The following is an 18,041-nucleotide window of genomic DNA, read 5'->3' on the forward strand; positions in this document are numbered from 1 at the left end:
TAATTAATCAAATTTTTTGTTACTCATGGACGCCCACCAAAATGTCCTAATAGAACACGGGTGGATACGATAGTGGATGTAGGGGATTGTTAGTAATGGAAATTATCACCCCCATTACTACCAATAGGTACACCTCATTAGGTTTCCCTCGGTGTGGTGCGCCCTGAAAATTATTGTGCTTAATTTCTAGTGAATTCGCCGCGATGGGCCAACTGACCTGACTTTATCTTCATCTATTATCACTCACTGATACTCCACCAGCTATAATGATATTACAAGCAGCGTCTATTATATTTTTATTATCGCCCATTAAAAAAATGGACAAAATAAAACTAGATAGTTAGAAATTATAGAGCACAATATTTTGAATGTTCAAAACGGTGCTTAATGATATTACTTAAACATAGTGAAATACGCATTACAGCTTACAAAAAGGGGTAAATATTAAGAAAAATTCGTGTGACTGGGACAAATTTAAATAATATTTAATTAGAAGACTAGTAACACCATCTATTAAAAGACACAGACTAATACTAATTTACAAGTAGCGCCATCTAAAACTTGCGGTTAATGACTATACAAAATCAAACGTACTTCAATGTTAACAGCAGATGGCATTGTTTCTAATACATTTGAATACAATTGTACTTTATTCCATTATCGTACATAAAAGAAAAAACTGGTGCATCGTCAGTGATACACTATTTCATTTTCACCTATTAAACAATAAAACCATAGGCTACGACTGACTGAGAGCGAGAAACCCGATGCATATAATTATCTCGTCTCTCATTTAAACAATTTCATTAAAAAATCTTAATACCTATAGAAGTCAGCGACGGGATCTTAGGCTATATTGTATATTTTTTTATCTTAATCAAGGCAGGCTAAACTGCGGGACATAACTATTACTTATTCAATATAAAATTTCAAGAAATCATGAGAATATGTGTAAGCAAATCTTACAAAATCTGTATTGGTAAATAGCAGCAATAAAAATCAAAATGTGTATATTAATATTTTTATTTATTATTCTTATAACAAACAACAAAAAAGTATAAAAGTAAGATTTTTTAAGTATTAGTCATGAAAGTTCAATATCATTGGGTTGTGAATATTGAAAGCACGTCATTACGAAAGTTCAAAAATTTTTTTAAAATATTCTTCAATAATTTATTAACAACAAGGCGTCTCTTTGCCCGCCAGATGGTGTGAGCGGGCGAGGTTGGGGCCTCGAGGCGTACCCCACTACCCCGGCTTCAACAACCTCCGGGTCACTGGGTTTGAAGCCGACATACACTGATGGTCTGTGTATGTCGGCGTGGTGTCTTTAATTTATTAAATATATTTTATTAATGAATTTAGTGGCGAGTTTACTTTTTTTTTATACTACGTGTATATTACGTTTTCTCTGATATTAAGCCTCCATGATTTTTTTTATACCACTGAGGTGGCAAACAAGCATACGGCCCACCTGATGGTAAATGGTTACCGCAGCCTATGAACACCTGCAATACCAGAGGTATTACGCGTGCGTTGCCGACCGTATACGTAGATAGATACATTTTTCGTTCATCATTATAAAGATAGCCTGTATATCTTTATACTGATGAACTTGAAGATATATTGAAATCATTAGCATTTTTTAAAGTAAGTGTTCTACCAACAAAATTGAACATATTCATACTAACACAATGTTAGTTTGGGTTTCCTTTGTCGTTTTTGTATTTCTGAATCATAAAATGGTGTTCTAATGTATTAACATGGGGGCTTTCCTAGTCTTAACCGATTTAAAAAAAAGATGGGGTTATATGTTTCATTGTATATTTTGTTTACTGCTAACGATTTTGATTTCACCCTGTATACCTAAAATTAATGTTAATTTACGTTCATATGATTACGGTATACTAGTACTTTTCATTCCCAGACTATCATACGAGGCGACTAAGTCATCATAAAGTGTCGTCATAAGTTTTTGCACTGATGTGTCGTAAAGATGCGTTAGTGCAAAAACAAGAAAATCAATCTAGCGATCAGTCAATCTATAGCTAGTATTTAAAAGTGGGAAATTAATGAAATAATTGTCATGAAAAAAAAAATTAACAGGAAACTGCGACGCTAGGATTCTTATTAGAGAGACCCTTTTAACTGTTGATACACAGTCATTTAAAGATCCACTTTGGGTTCTTTATATTTTCTATCAGAAATCTTCATCTTCATGCTTTTCGGCTTCCAATTGTCTTCAACTACCCTCGTATGGATAAGTCGCTTATAGACGTGCGCTGAGAGACGAGCTGTTCTAGTCTTCTCTTCGGAATCAAAATCCACCTCGTACAATCCGAAACGCTCACTAAACAAAACAAAAAATGACAACTGTATAACTGTAAGTACTATCCTTAATGTATGTTGTACAAAATCATCACTTATGTGTATATAGATGTTAGATATGTGTATTCCGTTTATGATATTTCATTTTAACTATTACTGTGACTCATATTTTTACCTTAAAATAGCTTTGTTAGCATGACTGTACTTCGGTTTGCGAGGCGTAACCTCTCAGTTTTCAGGAATTGCAATGCATCACAGTGTAGGCCACCACTTCCTTTCCCGTGGATGTCGTAAAAAACGACTAAGGAGACATAATGCTCGACGGATGGACTTGCTTGCATAACTGCACTTGATAACCCACTTGCCAAGCGTGGCAACTACTGGCAAAACTAGGAGGGGGGAAGGGTGCCTATATTCAGCAGTGGACAGTTAACGACCAATAGGATGATGACGTTCATGTCTATAGCCAACCGTTATCATTCCCCCTCTGGTGGGTTGCAGTTTAACATTGTACATAAAAAAATAAACAATTTTAATGATTAATATTTGTGACCAAATTGTGTATAATGGAATTAATTTATAAATTTTTTAATGGTTTATTTTACTATTAAATATAATATTTGTTATTATTAATTATCCAATAAAACATTTTGATAATACATTAAATAAAAAAATTTTAGAAACAAATTGTTGCAAATTCAAGTACTTGTGTTCAATTTCGACAAACTAATAATAATAATTAATTTTCCACTGCAACCATTATCATATCAACCGTTAACCATCCACTGCTGACCATAGAGCTCTACCATAGATTGCAATAGGAAACGGTCCCACACCATAACCATATTACAATATAATTGGCAACAATAACATGAAACTATACTAATAGTGCACTAAAAGTAAAAACTAAGTATTTAATCGCCACACTAACCTGGTACCGGCCACCCATTCCACATTATCAATGAGGCTCCAGGCAGTGTATCCCTTCAGGTTAGTGCCATCTTCCAACGCCAGCAGTATAGCCTTCATGTACTCGCGAAGGTTGTTAGCGCGATCGTCGTCTTGCAAGCCCGGCCCCGTTGACCAGCCGTGCTCAGTGATGATAATTGGTGGATAGTCATACTTCAAGTTGATGTGGATACACACTTTATAGATGCCGTAGGGAGCACTCTGTACAAAGTTTACAATTACTCGTACTTTTGGAAATAATAAATGTAAGTCAGATCAAGTGATGTTGCAATGGTGGGGCAAGAGGAAGGGGAACGATCCTGGTCATCATTTCCCTAGGGCAACCTTTCCCAGGAAAACATCAGTAGCTTAGTGTGTGTAGTTTAGTGCTTTTGTAGTCAAAAACTTGTCATTAAGTACATGTTCATTTTCAAATTATAATTATAATTAAACGCTTATTAATCTAAATTATTATGTGACATGTGATATTAAATTAAAGAAGTTAGCAGTCTCAATGTCTACTCACCGCCAACCAAGGTGATTTAGCCATTTTCCATTCAGACCTCTTGCTCAGCTGCACCCCAACATCGTCATTAAACGATGGGGATGGGTGCTGAGTCTTGGATCGACTCACCAGGGAAGTTGTGTAGTGGTTTATGCCCAAAAAGTCTGATGAACCTGCATTATAAAACATAGAGATGTTTTTACCATTACATATATTATCTGTGCTGTCTATGAATAAGGCTAAAGACTAAAGTCTATCTATTGTTTACTCAGTCAAAAATATCATATAATTATCACTAACTTTAAAAGAAAATCTAATAAATAAAAGAAAAATAAAAAACAAATAAATTAATAAAATAAATGGTCTATTCAGTCAAAAATTATATTTTTGACTAATCAAATAATACCAGAGGGAGACTTTGTACAAAAGTCGTTAGCTTGGGTACCTCTGTCCCACTCGTGTTTCATCCGTAAAGCAGTTGTGTTTGCATGGCTATGTTTTGGTTTGAAAGGTGGGATAGGACGTGAATTTACAGGGTACAAAGGAATAACATCTGAGTCCTCAGTAATGGCAACGCATGAGGGGTATCATGGGAGAAACAGTATACTCTGTTATGTCCATGGTACTGCACATGTCTATAGGCGACGGTTACTACTTTCCATCAGGTGGACTGTCAGATTGTTTGCCATTCTAAGTTGTATAAAAAAAAAATCTATCACCAACTTTCAAAGAAAGCCTCTCTCTGACAATATAACCTAAACATATAGCATCTGAGAAACAAAAGAAAAATAATAAAAAAAATTAATTTACAAAATAATTTTTTCAATAAGTGAAATCAATAATCAACGAAATTATAACTTAAGAGCTTAGACGAAATAAAATACAATCATTATTGGAATATGATTCTAGTATTTTAATAATATTATAAAATTCTAATTACTTGACTTAAACATCATTACTATTTACCTTTCAATAATTTTATTTCTTCCGTATTAAGTGTTGGCAACCTAGACCTAGTAAAACCTTGTTCCTTGCTCTTTTTGGCTATAATGTCCTTCACAATTCGAGGAAAGTCGCCCTCTTTTGACCATATCGGATTAATAAACGTACCTAACTGTAAGTAAAAATAAAATAATATTTTTTAATGTTACAAGTCAGAAAAAGTAGGCCAATTGCGAGTCGGACTCGTGCACCGAAGGTTCCATAGAGATTATAAAGAAAAATTGCAAAAAAATGTTTTTGTGATTTATCTAGATTTTTTGTTTTCGGATTTTTTTCTTTACTTGTGCTGTATGACATTACTTCTTGTCAAATTTCATGTTTCATCAACGAGCAATTGGTGGAACAGCCATATCTTTTGATTACACTAATAAAGTTTGATTTTAACAAGTTTCAAGGGATGGTAGACTATCGTATTTGATAATAATTTCATTTTGATACGAATGGACAGATAGAAGGACAACAAAGTTCATTAGGGTTCCATTTTTTTCTTTTGTGGTAGGGAACCTAAAATGTAACAAATTTAATAAAGTTATAACTAAACAACATCACAGAATATACTATGAGGCTCATAATTCACAATCTTTATACTGAACAACAGCTCAATTATTAATATGTAACAGATAAGCTACCAAAACTGTAAGCTAATTATTGTTCTCATGAAATGTGAGTCAAGATATAAAAATAATTTTCATAGGTGATTTGAATAAAAGATTCAAAGATTTCTTTAATTAAAAAAATAGTACAGAATATTACAATTATTCACAAAAATAGTATTATTATTCACCCATCGCGGCCATTGTCTGAAAACGACCCTGTTTAAAATATATTTAGGGACATTGAGATAACTTGGGATTTTTATATTATTTTTTATTTTGTAATATGATCTTTTTCTTTTGTAGAAATGTAGTATACAATACAATTTATACATACCATAAATTCTCTATACTGTTCAGTAATTTCAACATTTTCAGTCTTGTTGTTTAAAGGTTCTAACCAGTTCACTGCTAGTGCTATCCCCACAGATCCTGAAACATAAAAATAAAATAAAGTGAACCTCACAACAAAGATGTGATTTCTTAATATTTTATTTAGTAATTAATAAGTAGATACTAGAAACACATACATTTAGCATATTTCAATATAAAAAACTAGACCTATCAAGTATATTTGACTACTTTCTGTAAAAAAGCATTTGTATATATATATATATATATATATATATATATATATATATATATATATATATATATATATATATAAATATAGTGCCATCATCATATCAGCCATTATTTATCCCTAAGACTGTCATATATATATCTGACTCCCTGCAATGCATTTGAGATTGCCACTATGTCTAATGGGGGGTCTTTCTACACTGCCTTTGCTTGTATAGGGTCACCATTAAAAAACCTTTCTTCCCAATCAGTTGTCAGTTCTTCAAACTATGTGACCAGCCCATTGTCACTTCAGCTTACTTATCCCTGTTTTGGACAATATATGTAAATAGGCTATTTGTGAATATAGTCATTTTAGACCACATCAATCTTGATCAATATATATATATAAAAAAACTACTGCATGTTCTCAAAACATACCTTTATATTTATTTTTGTACTCCTTTTCATACAATCTATAAACTTTTGCATGTGCTATCATAACATTCTTTATGCATATATATGCTCCAATGCCTTTAGAGTCCACAGCAGGTGGCCATTTGCCATTTTCATAACCATCAATACATATGTCATTTGGTTGGTTAATAGTGATCCAATATTTGACTTTATTCGCATATTTGTTGAATACAACATGGGCATATTGTTCGAACCACTCTATAGACAAAGGGTTAGCCCAACCCCCCAAATCTTGTAAAGTTTGGGGTAAATCAAAATGGAATAATGTAATCATTGGCTGAATATTATATTTAAGTAGCTCATTAATTAAATTATCATAGTACTGAACACCTTTTTCATTGATTATGTTAGAAAAACCTGCAATAGAATAATGTTGATTAAAATCTAGTGGATATGGGACTTTATGGAATAGACAGTGAAAACAGATCATCAATTTCATCAGTCTTCCCACATAGATCTCTGTTTGTAAACTGATAATGTCTGTGAACATTCCTCATATACCAAATTCTATGACTAATTAACTCCCACCAGATTTGATGTATAACACAGAACTGTTTGGAAATCATTGTGATTAATTCCCAACAAATTTGTCATGATGTGCCAACTAACTCAAACATTATTAACATCACCTACTATCAGCATATTAAGAATTACCATTCCATTTTCTACCCACAAAAATCATGCATAATGGGGGAGGTTGATTGCATTTTACAATTGGGAAAACCATTAACTGTATTTCACATTTGATGATTGAAGTTATGACTTATCAATTAATATACAGATTATTTTCTTTAATGATTTTACAACAATAATTATTAAAAACACATACAATACCTGTAGGAAGTACCCTGTTCCAAGATATGGAGAACCGGTAGAAGTCAACACCCAGCTCCCTCAGCAACTCTACATCCCTTTTGTATTGGTGATACGAATCACTGGCCACATCACCATTCCTACCATCTGTAATCACCTCAGGATGTTGATGGAAATATTTGTCCCAAACATTCTCAGTTTTGCCTGTAAAGAGTAATATTTTTTTTAAATGTGCTATTGCTTGAAAATTATTTGACCAATTACCTTTATTTTTTTTTTCAATGATAAGTTTTTTAGAAAGACAATTTTTATATACAGTACATAAAAATACATACTGAGATAACAGTTAACAGTAGTTTTATCTACCCCATAAATGACATGGCATTTATTTATTTACTCTTTATTGCACTGTAAACTAAAAGAATACAAACATTCAGTTTTATTCCTCAGGATAACCTTAACCTTATATAATTTATGAAAATGCTAGTTGGAAATATAAGAAAAACCAATTTGAAACTATAAAAAACATACCATCAAGATTCCAAGCTCCTTCCACTTGATAAGCTGATGTGGCTGCACCGAACAGAAAATCATCCTTAAATTTCCGTTGTCTATTATCAGACCATCCATATGTTCCTACCAAACTAAAAAAAATACTTATTTAAGATCATACCACTGTCAAATATTTTTAATAGATATGTTGCATAAACTTCAATAATATACGAAATAATATATTAGGTATTTAAATAAAAGATTAAGAATAGGATTTAAAAAATAATCTTAAATACCTTTAAATAAGTAAAGAAATATTGTATTAAGTTTATTCTACACAGAATTAACAAGTATATTGGAAACAATATGTTAATTTAATTAATAACTGAAAATTTTAACCTTAAACATAGACAAAACAGCAAATACATGATTTTGCACAAAAAAAAAAAACTCGGTATATTCGCCGGTAGCAAAAACACACACACACCGAGAGAGAATAATTATAATTATTTACACGTGGACAGACTGTATTTGCATAACCATTACGATCGCAGAACAATAATTACGATAACAATTCCCTACTTACTTTATTCGTAGCAAAATTCAAGATAGTTATTTAATTATTCATTTATCTTATCAATAGGTATGAATAGTAAGTAGATTTATAAAATAATTAAACTGCTGTGTTATTTAAGAGACTGCACTGCTCTTATATTGACTAAACTAATGAAATAAATTTATGCTACCATACAGAAATTTAAACCTACAATAAAAGAAATGAATGTTCATAATATTATACTACAATTTATAATAAACAGTTATAGACTCTTCTATTCAATATCTAAATTTCTGTCTAATTTATTGCAATACAATTATTTTTGGTTTAAACTTGTGAAAATACATATGTTTTGATTATTATTACAATTTCTCTTTATTTTATTTAAGCTGGAGAGCATTTCGAGTAGATGTAACAAAAGTTCCTCTGCCATTATACAAATCTGTAACTTAATGTAACAACTATAGATCACAAAAACTAGTGACCGTAATATCATCAGATCGTCCAACATTGATTGTCATAAAATAACAATATTTCTAGTGTGACATATTATTATTACTGGCTATCATAATATACCTATTATATTTTTTTTACTAATTTTCTGTCTTATTTTGTCATATAATTCTGTCGTAGTGTTTATGTTTTTCTACCGATGAAGATGAGATAAAAGAAAACTACAATACTAACCATTTTAATTATTTACTTGTTTCTTTAGTAATTATAAAAAAAACTTACTTAATATTATTTATATAATATATTTTTAAAATTCAAAGGACTGGTTGCATAGACTTATACATATAAAGATTTTAATTTTGAAATGACATCGGCGTGGGTAACTAATCTATTTGACTTGCCTCACGTCACTTGAAACGTCAATCTAACACTGACAGTGATGGAATGATGATGTTTACGGAACGAGTGGAAAGTAGTAATGCCAGATTGAATATTTGTTTACAATTTTGGGTAAAAATCTTTCAGTTAGTTTCAATTTTCTATGGGCAGTGGTAATCATCAGGAGGTAATAATCTTCAAGTGAGCTGCATGTTCGTTTATCCCATATGTTAATCCAAAAAATTCCGAGAAAAAGTAATTCTTGAAGACGTTTTTGGAGAAAAGTAAAACTGGCTTGAAGAAACTTGGATAATGTTTTGAGCTTTTGGGGAGTTTATTTTGTAAACTTATTATTTGTACATAGCGAAAAATGATACTAATTTGTGATCGTGTAAAAGTTTTGGAAATAGTATCGATTTAGAGAAAAAATATTTGATGTTTGGATAAAATCAAATTTAACATCTGGCAATAGGCAACCCTGCACAGAAACACAACACAGAGCACGGCAACAAAAAGAGAATTCAGTAATCAGAAATCCGCTTCGGATTTTAAGGATTTTTGAATAATTGTGCTTGTGCATAATAATTGTATAATAGTTATGAGTTTTGTGGTTATTTAGATCTTAGAAATGAGGCAAATGTTGTAAGAGATTAGTTAATGTTATTTATGTATTATTAACAAATAAATCGAAAATGCATAGACGCAGGGGGCCAAATTTTACGTATGTCAGTAGTTGTGTAAAGTATATGATTTTTGTCTTGAATTTTATATTTTGGGTGAGTATAATCTATATTTTGACTTTTTAGAATTTATTTTTCTATTGTGTAACATAAGTTGGTTACTGTAGAAATCTTTTATGAGCACCTGTTATTTATACCTATGTTTTTACTATGAATCATTGTGTACCTATGAACGTTGTGTGGGAATTAAAATACAAAAGAATATTTTCACAATCCCACCGTTTCCGTTCGCGATAACAGTTTTATAAAGTTATAACCACAGATTTAATTCAACTCAACGGTTAACAATATATTATTTTATATATCTATAGATACTATGCAGATGAAACAATGAGTAAAAATGAATTTCAATATTAGCTCCCTTTAGTCTGAATAATTAAGTACTAGTAAGCCAATAATATTATTTAGTAGCTGTAATGAGTTACAGCTAAATGCAGTATTAGATTTTTTATATGAGTATTAGAATTGGAAAAAATATCTTAGTGTTAATCACTCTTAGTATGTTGGAGGATTAAATATCTATACTATCTTTCATATTTGCATTGTCAAAATATTATTTTTTACACTATAGTCCATTATCAACATCATCATTATGTTCTTGCCCATTTCCTAGATTCATTTCAGGTCATCATCTGTTTTTCTTCTCTATTCATTTCCATTTGCAGTCATCTCAGTATTAATTCTTATTCAGGCTATACCATTTCATATAATCTTTTTCCTATGAATGAAATGTTTGAAAATCTAATAAGTATAAACATTGCCGGTCCTAGCCTTAATCCTTGTTATAGTTAGGGTCATATGGCTATAGCTATGGTCTATAAATTGTAAATTACCAGTCCTATTTTATAAACACTTAATTGTAAATGGTTTTTGCAGTTATTTGGAGGATTACTGGTGGGTGTGGGTCTGTATGCATTCATTGACAAATGGCAGGCTACTGGACTCATCAAGGTAACTGGTTTCATGTGACTTCAACATAAATATAATTATAACCATCAAGTAGCTTCCAGTATATATTTGTATACTTAGTATTACTTAGCATTCCTGTGATGCATGTGACAGATATAATAATATGAGTAGTCACACTTATAAACTTAGTTATGGACTTACCCTCTTGTTAATAAAAACTAAAACATTTCACAAACCTACTTTAACTATTACACTGTTTTGTTACTTTCTTTTAAATTGGGAATTTAGCAGAAAAGAAAGAGACAAAACAGTTCAATTGCTAAAATAGTTTCATAAGAGGTTTAATGTGTTTATGAATAAGGGGATTAATGTCTAAACATTGTTCCAGAAATGGCTAAATATCATGATGAGAAATCATAATTCTATCTCCCACTATTATTAAAGTATGGGTTTCCCATAACAATTAAAACTGTTTTAGTTGCTTTTTTTGGTATAGGACTGTACTGCGTTCAGTAATAATTTATTTAATATGTTTGAGAAGTGGCTAGAAGTAGTAGCTGAATTCTTTGACTCTCAGTTTATATTTTGTAGCTTACTTTTTTTTTATACCACAACGGTGGCAAACAAGCATACAGCTACAGTCTGATGGTAAATGATCACTTGCCAACCCTGAAGAAACTACTTTCCAAGAATATTTACAAAATAAAAATATTATTCATAACACAATTTAGAGTAAAAATAGGACTTTACTAAAATTTTTGGTCATGTGTTTGTCAAGATTCTTTTTCTCCAAAATATTTATATTTATAAATAAATATATATTTATAGGTTTTAAGATGAAATTTGTATCAAATAATAAGTCTGTATTTTAAATTCTTGTCAATCAGTTTTATTAATTGGTGCTTGATCATAATTTTTAGGGTACTTTCAACTTTTTTTTTCAGAATAAATAATTTACGGAAAGAATAAATTTACTTTGTGCTTAGTTTGTGTGTTTTAATTGCACTATTCTAAGATTAGATTAGATTACAAGATCTTGTCTAATATCATTTTGTAAAAGAAAAAAAAAAAACATCAAATTGTAATTATTACTATATTTTTTAATTTTATTTAACTTACAATAAAATAATATGAAATCAGTATCAAATTGAAGAGTGGGATATAGCAGCGAAATTGTGTGGTATGGAAACATTAAAACTTAGTTGCAAAGTACATTACAAAATACACTATAAAATTATGAGCTTTATAGAATACTTTGTGATTTTTGTGATGCTGTTCCTCTTTATAAACAACAGTTACCAATTTCCAATAGATGGAATATCAGCTTGTTTGCTGTTGCATAAAAATACCCCTTAGATAAATCCATCCTGAGAGTTTATTTTTTGAAAGGGATGTTTTCCAATAAAAATAAAAAAAATGGGCAAGTGCACTATTCATTACAATTGCACTTGTCCCCTCGGTTTTTAATTTTTCGCTACAGTTTGTTGACACAGCGTTCAACACAGGAAACAACGTTATTATTCGAACAAAACCTTGTCACTTTCATTTATTACGCAACATAGATGGATAAGCGATTCTGTAGAGACCATTCGCAGTAAATTTTTATTACCTCTCTTCCTTTACCGTAAAAAGTCGTCGCTGCGTAAATGGTAATTTTTCTGTCATTTCGTATTGTGAAATGATGTTACAGTTTATGTATAAGATACCAGCATCAAATAGGTATAACAGTTGCAGTTGTATAAAAAAATATCTAGCTACTTACGTGATTCGCATCCTTCCTTACCTGTATTATGAATGTGCAATATTCTTTTATTTTTTATTCTTGTTATCTATGTCTACATAGACCACTAGTTGTGAAAAAATATTATGTTGTGAGTCTAAATTACCGCAGTGTTAAGGTCTTTTCTGTTTGACGTAATAGTGTCCGTTCGAACTTAACGAAATACTGATATCTGATTGGTAATTGGTAATAAGAAGTTATTAATTCTATTATAATGTTCTAAATGCACTACTGAACGGATTTTGATGAAATTTGGTACTTAGATAGCTTATATCCTATTTAAGCATATTGGATACTTTTAATACTGATTTACGCGAGCGAAACCACTGGTATAGATACCCTGCCAATAAATGTAAATAAAGATTGAAAGAAAAAATGGAAATACCATTACAATTTTGAAAACCAAGGTGTTATGTTTCTTGGGTGTTGCTCAAGCTACGAGTATTTACTTTTCAACCAACTTCAAAAAGAAGGAGGTGTTCTCAAATCGATTTATAATTCCGGCAGTTATAAACTGAATTGGAACATTTTTTTTTATCTGGAAGGATATACTTACAGATTTATCGTATATATATTAATTTTTATTTAATTTTTAAATCATTATTAAATTGTGTTCTACAAAAAAAAAAAAATTCAGTTGTGGCAAAGCCATTATTGATTTAATTTTGATTTAAACACAAAATTTACCAAATCAGTTTACAATTAACATGTAATAAACATGTAAAATACAACTGAATTGAGAAATTTATCCATTTTGAAGTTTATTTGAGCCGAAACAAACAGCACCACAGATTGCTGCTTTGTTTTAGAAATGCAGACTTTTTTCTCTCTTTTATTTAATTGTATCAATATATAAGGACTATGGTCATTAATTTGATTCATTTTTAGAAGGCAAGTTTTGTGTGATTTTCTTGTATAAGTTAGCATCCCGAGCCAGTGAGCTTAGTCATAAAGACTACAACCGCAGCGATAAAGAATGCCATATACGATATTGAATAATCCTCATTGTTGGGTGATAATTGTATTATAAATTTGAACTTTATTTATAAACTTTAAAGTTGTTTATTATTTGCATTAATTACTTAATACCACCCGAGTATAACACGTGATCACTACCCATTATTTGTACCACTTATGACTAATTGTATGCGGTCATTATATAAATATGTGTGATATTAATATTGGTGACCGAGTTCTTTTTTTACTGGGAATGGTGAACAAGCTATATGTTCCTGAGGGTGTGTGTAAACATTGTCATTATTGAGACAAATATTGTATGTATATTGTTCCCTTAAAGGTAGCAGTAAAGTGGTGTTGCCTTTAAAGACATATAGAGTCATATTAAACTATTAATAATAGACATAAGTTCTACTATAGAGGAACAAGTTTTTTTAGTCAAATGTCAATCTGAAAAGCTATAAAATTCTCCTGTTACCTTGACCGCTAATTGTCCATTGTTGAATAGATTAGGACTCCTCCATACTGCCACATCTATCACCTGTAACCTATTACCTTCTCTTATAAACATGGGTATTTTTACGTACATCATTATGTAAATCTATGTAATGTTGATGTCCACAGTTTGTATTGATCGTTGACAGCTGTCTGTTTCCGCATTCTAGATTGACCACTGTTTTTTTTAATGGATGATAATGTAATGGTTACCCCGCCTGCGCTATCGGTATACACTGGCGGGACACCAGTGAGGGAAGATAGATGAGCATGAAAGCAGGTCTGTTAGCCCTTTGTGACGAATGCAACAAGTATTAGTCACAATGGTTTCCAGGGGGAGCCGCGTGGAGGTCGACCTGACAAGGCTTGCTAGTAATGAGACCATTAGTCCCCATTACTAACAATCCCTTCAGATTGACCACTGTTAGCTCACTGTACTCAAGTCCTCTATGGTTCTACCACTCAGAAGTCAGAAAACTACAGAATTTATTGTATATTTTCAGCTGGACACAGTGTACGATGTAATGTTGAACATCAGTCTGCTGATAGCACTTCTCGGTGGTGTGGTGTTCATAGTCAGCTTCGCCGGGTGTGTCGGTGCATTAAGGGAGAATACGTGCTTGCTTAAATTTGTAAGTAGTTAAGTTATACTAAATCTTTATTATTAATTTATTCCAAAAGCTAAAATTGCAATATGGCAATCTACATACATATATGGATCGATATTGCTTTTTAGAGCTCATCAAATTTGTTTACGGTACGATCAGCATTAAAAGTCGATGAACACCTACAGATTTCTAAAATCCAATAAATAATGTTATGTACCAAAGTATTACAGGTTAAAAATTACAACAAATAATAATTATAGTTGTTAGCTATATTCACATATCTCTCGCTGGATAAATGTATTAAGTTGTATTGAAAGAGATTTATATTGTTATTGACTTTTGATAATTTCACCTTTTATTATAATAGTTGGCCCTCAATATGAGTATTATTTTGAGCAGTACTCGCTGTGTCTGCTGATCCTGTTCCTGGTGGAGATGGGCGGTGCAGTCTGCGGGTTCGTGTTCCCGCGATCTCTACATGGCCTTCTCGAGCTCAGCTTCACCGAGCGGGTGGTACACGCTTACAGAGACGACCCAGACCTGCAGAACTTTATCGACTTCGCACAGAGTGATGTGAGCGAAATTCTGTCTGTCTTTCTTCACATTAAATGTATTGTGCGGTGGGCAGGAATGAGTGGCAAAGGTCTTAATACTATTACACTTAATACCATACAATTAGGTGTATCTGTTTAATGTAATTTAGAATGGCTGGAAAGTGGTAACAATTCAACAGTGGTAAGTGAGTCCTCAGGAATGTCAATGCATGGGAGGTATCATAGGCGAAACAGTATACTCTGTTATGTCCATGGTATTGCTCATGTCTATAGGTAACGGTTATTGCTTTCTATCAGGTGGGCCGTAATAAAAAAAACAGCACCATGGACATTGCAGTGCATCTGTGATTAGTAAAGGTGATTTCAATTTGTGCCACTTAATAAAAGCCACTTAAAAAAAGCGTTGCCATTTCTAAGGATTCCTATTTGTTATTGATTACACACTTCAAATCGAAATACAATGCAACCAGACCTGCTTCATGCCTGAAACTATATATAGGATAGAAGTATTCAAGCAGATGACATTTGTACAAAATCCCCTTTTGGTAATAAATTTTTTGTCCACCAGTTCCACTGCTGCGGCCTTACGTCTGATGGTTACATGGATTGGTCTAAGAACGAGTACTTTAACTGCTCATCACCATCAGTGGAACGCTGCGGTGTACCGTTTTCGTGCTGTATCAACGCGACCGACATCTCGTCCGGCCTGGTCAACATAATGTGCGGTTACGGAGTGCAGAACTTTCCTGTAAGTTTTTTAAACAATAATAGTGACAAAGGACCATTTACCTGATTAAGAGCATTAAAACTTTAGCTTATCGAAGTGTGGCAAAGTTGCATTTTATTTTATGAAACATGGAAGTGAGGAATTCCGTAATGTAAAGTGTAAGCGTAAATATTTTTATCAAAACTAGCTTTGCCCGCGTGAATCAGTATATGTACATATAAAGTATTCTATGTCTTAATTTAGAATAAACCATCTACCTATGAATGAAATTTGGTACACTTGTGTACCTTTAGTAAGTACTAAGTACATATAATCTTAATAAGCTTCACATTTATAAATAGGTAACATACGATTTACGATTTAATTAGTAATACGTTTACGATATAATAATATTATATGTAGGTCGCCGAAGCAAGCAAGCGTGTGTGGACGAGCGGCTGCATAGAAATTGTCCGTTCATGGGCGGAAAGGAATCTCTACACCATAGCCTCTGTAGCGCTGGGCGTGGCGCTCTCACAACTGTTTGTCATATATCTCGCCAAGACGCTCGAAGGGCAGATAGAATTACAGAAAGCTAGGTGAGTATATAAATCATATTTTCTTTCTGAACTTTAGCTTCAAGAATTTAGAGAGAGATTGAAGCCGTTAAATTTTTCAGTTAAATAGTTAAATTTTTAAATAGTTCAATTAATTCAGTCGTTATTATATAAATTTCTCGACAAAAAATGGTGAGTCCTTCATACAAATAGTTGTAATGACAGCGTGTGTATATTTGGTTTTTTAAGTAACTTCTAAAAGAGGGAAGTTCTCAATTTGTGTGAAATGAAATAGTGACTCTGTCTGCGCTACCGGTATACAGTGGCGGGACACCAATGAGTGATGATAAGCAGGTCAGTTAGCCCATTGTGACGAATCCGAACAGTTATTAACCACGATTGGTATATTGCTAGCAATGGGGCAGTCAAAACCATTACTAACAATTCTTTTCTTTCGATTTAGAGGTGGCGAGTCATTCAATGAGGACTTGTCTCTTTATAATATTGGTATAGATATGACCTCGTTCCCAGGTGGCAAACATGAAACAGGGGCAGTGCGGGCGCGTACCGCGGGGAGTGTCGGCGGGCGCTCCTGTAGCAGCACGCCCCCGCCACGCTCGCCACGCCCGCCACGCCCGCCACGCTCGCCACAACCCCCGCCACGTTCGCCACAAACCCCGCCACCGCTCACCACATTTGATTGTGCCATCACAGCGGCCACACGCCAGTATAAGTTATTACTATGGTATATATCTGTGGAATTATGTAAAAATGTTTATATTGTAGATTAATTTCGATAGTATATCTATGTATTTAATGTGATTGGAAAAAATAGGATACTGTTAAGAGGCCCTCTGTAATAAAAAGGTAACGTCGTGATCTCATGTCATTGTATTAAGATGATAACTCAAAATTTATAATACGGTTTTGCTAAAATTTCGATCGATTTTTGATGACAATTTTATTCTGAATTGTCTTTTAGCAACACTGCAATTATTATTAAAGAGGGTTTAGATTAAAAAAAAAAAAAAACAGATAGATAGACTTTCATATACCTGACAGTTATTATAATATGGATTTTCGTCATAATTAATAAATATTAGTGTGTGTACACATTGATTTATTTTTCAATTTAGCGTGTAATTTACACACATTTATGTAATCATCATATAGTTTAGACATTAGAAACCTAAGTGAAAAGCATGTATAGATTGTTATTTGCCCATTTTATTTGTGATAAGTTGATTTAAGTATTGTATAATATACTGAGATTACGTTTACGTTTCAAAAAACCAAAACCAATTCCGGATTACGATTCAGTATTAAATAGTCACTTGTTTCATTTCAAAAATTCAATATCTTTTATTATATATATATATATATATATATATATATATATATATATATATATATATATATATATATATATATATATATATATATATATATATATATATATATACTAACCTTGAATTAAATAAATAGGTTATACAAATTTATAAAAGAGGGTGTAACGGAAAATTTAGAATAATACAAGATAGTTTTTTTTCTGCAAAATAAAGGAGCTTAGTTAAAATGTTCTAAACGACGGGCAGAAACTGATTACAAAATGTTAATATTATGGCAAAT

At 32.0% G+C, this 18,041-nt stretch overlaps 2 protein-coding genes across 3 annotated transcripts; one reads left to right on the forward strand and one right to left on the reverse strand.

Annotated features, from left to right (window-relative positions):
• Positions 1-1,007: 1,007 nt before the first annotated feature.
• Positions 1,008-8,299, reverse strand: LOC113514390 (myrosinase 1-like). The gene is made up of 9 exons (XM_026898468.3): positions 8,119-8,299; positions 7,759-7,871; positions 7,249-7,431; positions 6,379-6,771; positions 5,714-5,808; positions 4,748-4,895; positions 3,803-3,954; positions 3,260-3,498; positions 1,008-2,350 (listed from the first exon to the last, which is right to left on the reverse strand). The coding sequence occupies exons 1-9, from the start codon at positions 8,145-8,147 to the stop codon at positions 2,167-2,169; spliced, it is 1,536 nt and encodes a 511-aa protein (XP_026754269.2). The 5' UTR covers positions 8,148-8,299; the 3' UTR covers positions 1,008-2,166.
• A 1,279-nt stretch (positions 8,300-9,578) lies between these two features.
• LOC113514334 (tetraspanin-33-like) lies at positions 9,579-17,762 on the forward strand. Of its 2 annotated transcripts, none has more exons than XM_026898394.3 (7): positions 9,579-9,882; positions 10,723-10,797; positions 14,491-14,619; positions 14,995-15,168; positions 15,718-15,897; positions 16,279-16,454; positions 16,926-17,762. In XM_026898394.3, the coding sequence occupies exons 1-7, from the start codon at positions 9,799-9,801 to the stop codon at positions 16,954-16,956; spliced, it is 849 nt and encodes a 282-aa protein (XP_026754195.1). In that variant the 5' UTR covers positions 9,579-9,798; the 3' UTR covers positions 16,957-17,762. The 2 variants fall into 2 exon arrangements, with proteins under 2 accessions (XP_026754195.1, XP_026754196.1); XM_026898395.3 differs by having other exon boundaries at positions 16,944-17,762.
• The last annotated feature ends 279 nt before the right edge of the window (positions 17,763-18,041 follow it).

The sequence above is a fragment of the Galleria mellonella genome, unplaced genomic scaffold (assembly GCF_026898425.1).
Source record: "Galleria mellonella isolate WM207_F2 unplaced genomic scaffold, CSIRO_AGI_GalMel_v1 utg270, whole genome shotgun sequence".
Classification (NCBI taxonomy): domain Eukaryota; kingdom Metazoa; phylum Arthropoda; class Insecta; order Lepidoptera; family Pyralidae; genus Galleria; species Galleria mellonella.

Excerpts from the sequence above, each read along its gene's own strand:
- LOC113514334 (XM_026898394.3), top strand. The coding sequence starts at position 9,799 with ATGCATAGACGCAGGGGGCCAAATTTTACGTATGTCAGTAGTTGTGTA. Across the intron at positions 14,620-14,994 it reads ATACGTGCTTGCTTAAATTT|TACTCGCTGTGTCTGCTGAT; the intron begins GTAAGTAGTTAA and ends TATTTTGAGCAG. Across the intron at positions 16,455-16,925 it reads ATAGAATTACAGAAAGCTAG|ATATGACCTCGTTCCCAGGT; the intron begins GTGAGTATATAA and ends ATATTGGTATAG.
- LOC113514390 (XM_026898468.3), bottom strand. The coding sequence starts at position 8,147 with ATGTATTTGCTGTTTTGTCTATGTTTAAG. Across the intron at positions 7,872-8,118 it reads CTGTTTTGTCTATGTTTAAG|TTTGGTAGGAACATATGGAT; the intron begins GTTAAAATTTTC and ends TATTTTTTTTAG. Across the intron at positions 3,499-3,802 it reads CTAAATCACCTTGGTTGGCG|AGTGCTCCCTACGGCATCTA; the intron begins GTGAGTAGACAT and ends AACTTTGTACAG.